General features: G+C 43.8%; 1 protein-coding gene across 1 annotated transcript; it reads right to left on the reverse strand.

Annotated features, from left to right (window-relative positions):
- Nucleotides 1-496: 496 nt before the first annotated feature.
- Nucleotides 497-8,256, reverse strand: MINAR1 (membrane integral NOTCH2 associated receptor 1). The gene is made up of 3 exons (XM_053988887.1): nt 5,947-8,256; nt 4,242-4,496; nt 497-694 (listed from the first exon to the last, which is right to left on the reverse strand). Exons 1-3 carry the CDS (start codon nt 8,254-8,256, stop codon nt 497-499), a joined length of 2,763 nt encoding a protein of 920 aa, XP_053844862.1.
- Between the last annotated feature and the right edge of the window lie 286 nt (nt 8,257-8,542).

Here is an 8,542-nt window from a genome sequence, read left to right on the forward strand (position 1 = left end):
AATACATAAATACTATAAAATAAATACAATACATTCAGAGTTTTCAACACTGTAGAGAGCTGTTAAGACTTCCCTAGCTCCTCAATGTAATGCATATAGAACATTCCCTTCTATACAGTGCTACCTCCATGTACCTACACCTCCTTTAAATGCAACATAGCTCAGACAACTTTCCTCTTTTGCCTGGATTCTCATCAGTCTCTGATTCTGTAAAACATTATATCATTCCTTTAGGAAAAAAAAATATTGCACTTTTAAAAATGCATAAAAATCGAACTGAGTTCCCATTAACTCCACCACATAGTCTGTTATTTAAAATAGGACTTTGCCAAAAATGTATCTCTAGCTGTTCTGCGTTCTGCCTTCATTCTCCACCAGGATCTCCTCAGAACATTGTTGCTTAGCGAGCTCCTTACAGTTTTGCCAGCAGCCATTTGACACAAACTGTGAGCTATCTGAGACACACGTGGCTGGGAGTCACAGGTGTGTGCCAGGCTCAGGATTTCATGGTGCAAATGGGAACCACAATGACCAGGATAACCGTGCAAGCGGCCGCTGCGATCAGGGCAGCGATCTTGCAAACCTTTGCTCTCCTGAACTCAGCTTCTTTCCGTTTCAACAAGGAATCGTAGCCAGGAGTATAAATGTCTTCCATCCAGTACTCTAAGTTGTTTGGGTTTAAAGATTCTTGAGTCTAAAAATGAAAAGGAAACAGTTGTTAATTGTCTGGGGTCTGCCATTAATAAAATAAGTAAGCAAAGCAGATGTTCCTGGAGGCCTCCCAGCTGCACCTGGATCTGCTGTCAGGATAAAGTGGGTTATTGCCACTTCTCACACCCCTTCATCTCCTGATCCCAATTCCATAAAGCTGACGAAAGTGGTAAAAAAATACTGCAAAAAATAGACTCCTGCAACAGTAAGATTCTGCTCCAAAATCCCTCACGTACCTCTGATTTACCGGAAACTTCGTCATCCTGGATGGCATTTAAATAAGATCTCTTTAATCTGCTCGACAGCAGAGGTGTCAGCAAGTGCCGGCCTGTTACTGTTAATAATTTTTAAATTATTAAAGCTCAGCTGATGGGAAAGGTTCTTAATATATGCTTAATATATGCTCCTCATGCACTACATTTTATAAAGCTAACCCTAATTTTGGCACCGTGACTTGCTTGCAGGGCATCCCACCCAGCCCATCCAGCACCCAGCCCTGCTGCAGGGGCAAATTACCCCTCCTTTGGAATGGCATTGCCTGGGGACATAGGCAACCTGCAGAACTTCATCAGTATTTCCATCTGAATTACTTATTTTTTATGTCTTACAGCTTTTTGTTCCTAAGTATTTATGAGCTCTTAAAACTTTCCATTTCAACTTTGCTTGTTTTTTCCCCCTTTAACCTCTATGTTAGAGGAAAATAAGGGGAACACTGGGAAACCCAAACACTACACATTATATCGAACTTATCAGCAGAAAGGAGTCGAGTAAAAAGAACATTTTGAAAAATGACAGCATTTCCCCAAAGCTGTCTCCTTTATCTCAGGCTCCAAAAGCCCATTTCTTAAAAAAAAAAATTCCATATAAAAATATTCCATATAAAAATATTATGGTAAGACTACCCTAACACACACCATTTCTGTGCTTGTAACAGTCTTGATCCAAAGCTTGTTGGACCCTGCAAAGAAAACTCCAGCTGACTTGAGAAGGATTTGACTAATCCTTTAGCCTTTAATTGACTAATTCAGATTTTGTGGCCACGAGCTACTGGCTGAAACTTTGCTTTTCCTGATAGCAGCATTTGTTTTATGTAAAGAACTTCTAAAAGAAGTTATTTTATAGCTATCTCAGAAATAAACAATGAAAATTGAGCAATGGTTTTATGATCATTTAATGGACACCTCTATGATAGTGTTAGGATGCTGAAACAGAGGCCATCAGCCTGTGATTGTATCTTTAGTGCTTTGAATGACCTGTTTCAGCCTTGGGAAAAAAGGCAGCAATCTCATCTCTAAAGGCATCAGAAAATAGCCTGATACTGTTTCATCCCAGTGGACCATCATACACAAAGCAAAGCAATGAATCTCACACAGAGCCCACACCTGGGACAAGCTTTGGGCCTGACTAACTTGCTTTATCTTTCAATTTCTTTTTTTAGAGGAAAACCCAGCAGACTTGTTGGGCTCCAGGAGAAATTTTAGGTAAACAAAGGTAGAAAAACCCCAAAGACAGGCATAGTATGCTTAAAGGAAATTGCAGTTTCGGACCCATCTGCCTTGGCATTGACCTTTTAACTACTTCAGAAGGAAGATGCATTATTAAAAAGGCCCATTACTGTTAATCAGCTTCCTTTCCCATTTCATTGCCAGACGTAGGAATGTTCATTAAGGCATAATGTATTTACTTTCAGTTCTAATAAACTTAATCACTGGGAAAAAAAACCCACTCATCAGTCTGTGTCTATTTTTTAAGTTCGTCAGTAAGCTCCATTATAAAGTCTAGACATGGGCTTTGCGGGGTAGATGCAATTCTGACAATCTTTTTGGAGGGAGAGAATCAGACCAGTAAACTTCTATCATCTTTATCCTAAAGATAAATGATGGCAATAAGCCGATTTCTCTGGTTTGCTCACGGCCATGCAGAGCTGCTTACAGAGAACAAAACAGTCCAACAAGGAGCAGATGGAGAACACTTCTCCCAGAGGGGCTTTGGTTCCAAATATCACCTCCCTTATTGCCTCACACAGCAGGTAAATGATGCTTTGTGACTGCCTGCTGCAGAGGAACTTCTTCCAGCCTATTCCTACTCTAGCACACAGCCTGCAATGCCAGGGTTAGGAATTTAGTAAGCCCTCTAAAGCTTTTAATACCTAAAAAGCAGCAGGGAGTTGAGGCAAGATGCAGCCTGTTCCCTGTGCTGCTTGCTTTCTCTCCAAGTGCACTTTAGCCACAGCAAGGAGCAGGGGCTGGTGAGGACAGGGAAGTTTGCATGAGCCAAGCAAGGAGGTGAATCTGTTGTGCACAAATCCCTGCACAAACACTCATGGGAGTTACACTACAGCACTGTGTGGGTGATGGTTTCAAATCCAAATCAGCCAGCTCAAGATCCTGAGGCACAGCATCCTGATGCTTTCCTAGGGATTAGTCTGATGGCTTTGGAGCTGGCTTAGGTACCTCAGCACTGAGCCATTGAGGGCTGGCATGGAGCAGCAAAGTCTCAGACTCTTCCATGCCGCTTTCCCTGGCAGACAGCAGTGGAGACAAGCAGACTCCCTCCCTGAGCACAGCTGCACCCCACAGACTGCTGCCCACAGAACCCAAAATGCCTGAGGTCAGCACCAGACCTCCCCACTGGTCCTACATTCTACTGTCAAAGTGCATATAAAGGATACACAGTTATTTGCACATCAGTGTGGCTTTCATTGTGTGACACATTTTGGGTTTCGAGACCAAGAAATTCAACATTTCTTTGGTCTTTACTCATTTTGGATGTCATTCTTCAGGTCTTCTCTTTAAACCTCTGCTCAGATATCTTCCTTTCTAAAAGATGTGTTGTGTTTATCAGACTACGCAGGGTATCCAATGCGGGTGCTCATTTTATGTCAGGTTTGTGATTTTGCATCGGGAAAACACTAATGCAAAATTTGAATGTGTCTCCTCTGCTTGTTGCACAAGAGTCTGCACACTTATGAGCTGAACCAAAATGCAAACTAGACCCGGCATTAGTTGCCTGGCTGGTTTCCAACAGCCACTTCAAAGCCTCCACAGTGACGTGTTTCAAAACCAGTCATGGTATTGAACATCTTCTACAAGTATTTGATGTCTTGTGTTCCTAGTAAAATGGAAAAAAAAACAAACCTAACACTGCAATTCCCTGTGAATAATTCAGAGGCAGAGGAAAAAGAGCAGTCCCAGCTCCTGCACCACTCTGCCTTGCTGCAGTTAGGGACCAGTTCACCTCTGCACTCCCTTATTCCCAACTCTCCTTTAGAGCTACTAAAGCCATGATGACTTAGAAGACATCTCTCCATTGCAGAATAAGCTGGGAGCACCAGCCTGTCAAGGATCACAATTCAGCAATGAAACATTCACATTCTTCATTGTCCCTGGCCAGGATGGATAGGGATCAGCAAGATTAGAGGCTCAACAATCCACAGCTCTTTCCTGAGCTATCCAAATCCCTTCTTAAATGCATATTCTGGCAATATCCATTTGCAATCAAGCCATTCAAATTAAACAAATGAGACTCACTTGTAGATCCAAGGCTGCAATCTTGCCTTTATCCCCCGAATTCCTCGTGTATTCCTCTATGGTCCATGATGGCTGGGCACGTTTCACTTCAGCCAGCTCTGTCAGCCTCATGTCTGTGTAGAGGGGGTTGCTTTTCATGTGTGACTTGAGTGATGCAGGGTAGGGATGAGGACTAAAGACTTGTTCAATCAAGAAAGCGTCTTTTGGCTGTTTAGAGAGTCTATGTGGCTGTGGGATTTCATATTGCCTGTCTGCCTGCAATAGGGTTTAAAAGAATTTGAGAGAAAAAAACAAGACTATGAGGGAGTTAAACACAAAAGACAGAGATATTCCTTTCAGAAGCACCGTATGGTAAAAAATAGACCAGCTAGGATGAAGGTTTTGGATGGCCTTCATCCATTTACCCACCTTCTTCTCACAAACAAACCAAAGAGGTATTGAGGTATTTTACAGACACAACTCCAACAGGAACACAATGCTGATGCAGCAGAAGAAATTTAGGGTTTGTGCTGTTCAGAGATCAGAAATATATTCTGAGAATGGCCCTGACATCCAGAGAAGCCCAGATCTGCAAAAGCTGAGAGACACAAGCAGGCTTCCAGGTTTCTGTTTCCAGATCAAATCCTAACATGAAGTATTCTTCAGGGATGCCCCCAGCCTGACACTGCAGCATCCATGGTACCATCAGTACTATGCCACTGAAGGAGTCTGGAAGGGACTCTCAAAATCAGCATGTCATCCTAAGCAAAGACACATACACAAAACCAAGGTTTGGGCTGACTAAGGATGGCCTTCTTCCCCCTCTGCAGTCTTGCAATAACCCATGGTTGTGGTTTCTTGTTCACCCAAGCGCACTTCTTTCCATCAAACCTCTTCCTCTCTTTTCTCAACCCTTCTCTGCCCTCACACCCCGTTGTATGAAGGCACAGCATGCCTGTCGTGTGCTCACAACTGACAAGGGGCTGCAGGACCCCCTCCCCAAACAGAAACAAGCACCCACCCCGTGCAGTTTCACAGAGCAGCACCCAGAGCCCTGCACAAGGACAGCCAGGACATCCATGGGGTCAGTGAAGGGGGCACAGGGAAGCTGCTGGGAGGATGGGCAGAGTTTTTCTGCCCAGCCAAACCAAGAGCACAGCTAGGCTGCAGTTCCACAGCAGGAGGCTTAAGACTCATTTAAATGACCATAAAAGTCAGAGAGAGAGAATATAACTACAATGAGCATCTCACAGCACACATACAAGGGTTTTTTTCCTTGAGGGATTTGAATCCATCTCTTTTGTTGGCTTTTAAATATGCACATACTTCTCTGATAAAAGCCATCACAATTCAATTTGAAAATATCCCTTCTAAAACAATCACTAGACAATTTCAATTTTCCCCACACCCTTTGCACCAAGGTAACTGCCAGGTCTCCTTATATTGCTGCAGATGATGAAGAATACCATCACCTTCCCAAGATGTCACCCACATTACCACCCTTTCTTTGCAAAAAAGCAAAGCTTTTGAGAAGCAAGTTGGGCATTTTGCAGCTGCCAAGCAAGAACCTACAGGTACAAAATCACTCAATTATGATAACAATAAAGGCAGGCATAACATGGCAGGGCAAAGCATTGTCATACCCCGAGGCTTGTGATGACTATGGAAGGCATTCATAACCACATTATTCTTAAGCATTTATTATATGAGTTAAAGTTGAAATTACCTCTTTAGATTTCCTGTGCCAGTCCTTATTTTCTCCTCCATCTCTCTCTTTCACCTCCTCCTCTGTAATGCCAACTTGGTTGGTGTAAGTAATAGCTCTCCAGTCTCGGGGAGAGTTTGAAATACTTGCTATTTTGGATTCGGTTGCACTGTTTTCTTCTGTTAGTGATCTTGATGATCTCCTAGTAAACAAACTTTTTTTTAAGGCTTTTACTCGAAGACTCTCGCTATTACTTCCACTGGCATCTGAGCAGCACCACTCTGGATTATTCTCCAGTTTGCCTCCATGAGGAGTATTGTGGCACTGAAATATCTGCGGGGAGTTGCTCTCATCTGACGCAGCATCGCTTGTCAAAGAGTTGAGATCTATTTGCACGCTGACCTTCTCTGGCTGCTGGATTTTTTGATCCAGCTTGCTTAATTTTCCCAGGACTTGAGAGATTTCCTCTCGGACACCTGAGAGAGATTCCAGTTTCTTCTCTATTTCACCAATCCTCAAGACTAATTTGCAGACACTCGTTTTCAGTTCATCATCTGTGTTACTGACATCTGTCCTGACCACTTTCTCCAGTTTGTTACAGGCACTCCCATTGGAGATCTTAGTCAAATTGTGCTCAGGTGAGCTCTCACAGTCTGATTTATGCACCTGAGACAAGGAACCAGTGCTGTTGTAGCATGAGGACTGCATCACTCCCGTGGACCCGCTGATACTCATGTCATCCAAAAAGCGGAAAATGTCACTGATGTCATCACTCACGATTTCAGAGTCGTCATCCGACTGCTTCAGAGAGTGCCGCTCGCCGTACTTGCCTTGGCCTGCTGCACACAAATCCTTGCATTTCTTGTGCTCCAGAACCTGCTGCTCCGTTTGTGTCCCAACACTCATGGTCCTGTCAATGCTTAAGATCTGGACAGAAGTACAGTTAATGCTTTTATCCTTAAACTTTTTGACTGGCTCATGTTTCTCCACATCTAGAATGGAAGGAATTTCCTTAGGTTTATGCCCGTTGGGTTTCACAGCATAGTTTGCCTGCATAATTGGTTGCTGATCCTTTGCATTTAGGTAGGACTGATGCCTGTCAACTGAAGGAAAGTTTGGAGACGGGTTGCTTGAACTCTGGTATCGTGGTTTCTCTTCAGACTGCTTCCTGTTAAAAAATGAGCGTTCAAAGTCAGGGACCTCCTCAGTATTTAAACTCCAGCTTTTAGCTGGCCAGGCAGTTTGCTTGGTTGGCTTTCCAGTCCACTTTTTGGTTTCCTGTGGTCCAAGAACAGTAGTAGGGCCAAAATACGTTGAAGCTTGAAGATCATCTAAACTTTCATGCTTCACTCGCCTTTTGTCCGGTATAGGAGAATAAATTGGATTCAAGTACTGGCTGCTGTATGGCATTTCAAAGCTGTGGTTGAAGAAAGTCTGCTTAGAGCTTTCTTTCCTGTTCTGAGGCTCTCTGTGTCCATCTTCTGGTGTTTTGCTGGATGGTATTAAGTTAGGAGATATTGTAATCAGATTATGAAAATCTTCTTTGAATATATTTCTTTTCTGGACACACGACTGCATCATGAATGGCTCGTCATTTGAAATGAAAGTTTCTTTTATGCCTGCACTTATAGGCAAGGAATCCTGGTCTGAAATAGACTCATTTTCAATGTTCATGGGGAAGTACGTACTCTGCATCTCACATGGCGGGGACGTGGCGATGGAGTAGGATGCCAGTGCCTGCAGCCTGTCCAGAGAGGCAGCCCGGCCCTTCACGTCCTTATTAACACCGAGCAAGAAGTTGGGCTCTGATGAGGGGACGAACTGCTGGCAGTCTTTGCAGTCCATCTTTCTGCATTTCGAAGACCTTCTGACTGGAAAGCCCCGGTTAAAGTCCTGGTCGTTGAGCTCACAGTTGGGCACACAGTCAGGCACACACTCTGCCATATTGCAGATCTCTGTGTCAGACCTGCAGGACTCAAAGGACTCCTTCTTCTTCACTTTGTGCCTTGCAACTGGAAGCTTCTCCTTGGCCACTCCCCCGTTCATTTGTATGAGGTTGAATATTGTTACTATATCTGCTGCAACCATGATTTTCTTTGATTGCTGATTGTTTACAGTGCATCTCATTTTGTCTTTGAACAAAGTCGCTGGGAAATTAGGATCCAGGCAAGCAGTGTAAAACAGCACGCTTCTGAGCTTGGCCAACTGGGATAAATCAAACCTTGCACACAGGGACTTGCAGAGATCCTGGTAAGAGACAGTATTCTGCTTCGTGTCCAGCTCCTCCAATATCTTCACCAGGAAGAGCGAGGATTCCTGGCTGGACTCCATGGCTTAAGCGTATTTTGCCGTTTAGCCTGGAAATCGCGTTCCACTTCTACAGCAACACAAAAAAGATTGTAAGTCACCCACAGGTAATACCCAGGGCCTTGCAGCTCAGCCAGAGATGGGGCCTGACTCCCTAATCATGCCACCCAGGGCTTGCTTTCATAACCCATCCTCATGTTCTGAACTTCAGGCTGCAATCCTGGCATCCAATAAATCAATACTTAAATGGAATCAGGGTTTTATCCGAGAAGGCTCCTTTATGCCAATGTCTACTAAAGCAACCAAGTGA

The sequence above is a fragment of the Vidua macroura genome, chromosome 12 (assembly GCF_024509145.1).
Source record: "Vidua macroura isolate BioBank_ID:100142 chromosome 12, ASM2450914v1, whole genome shotgun sequence".
In the NCBI taxonomy this organism is placed as follows: domain Eukaryota; kingdom Metazoa; phylum Chordata; class Aves; order Passeriformes; family Viduidae; genus Vidua; species Vidua macroura.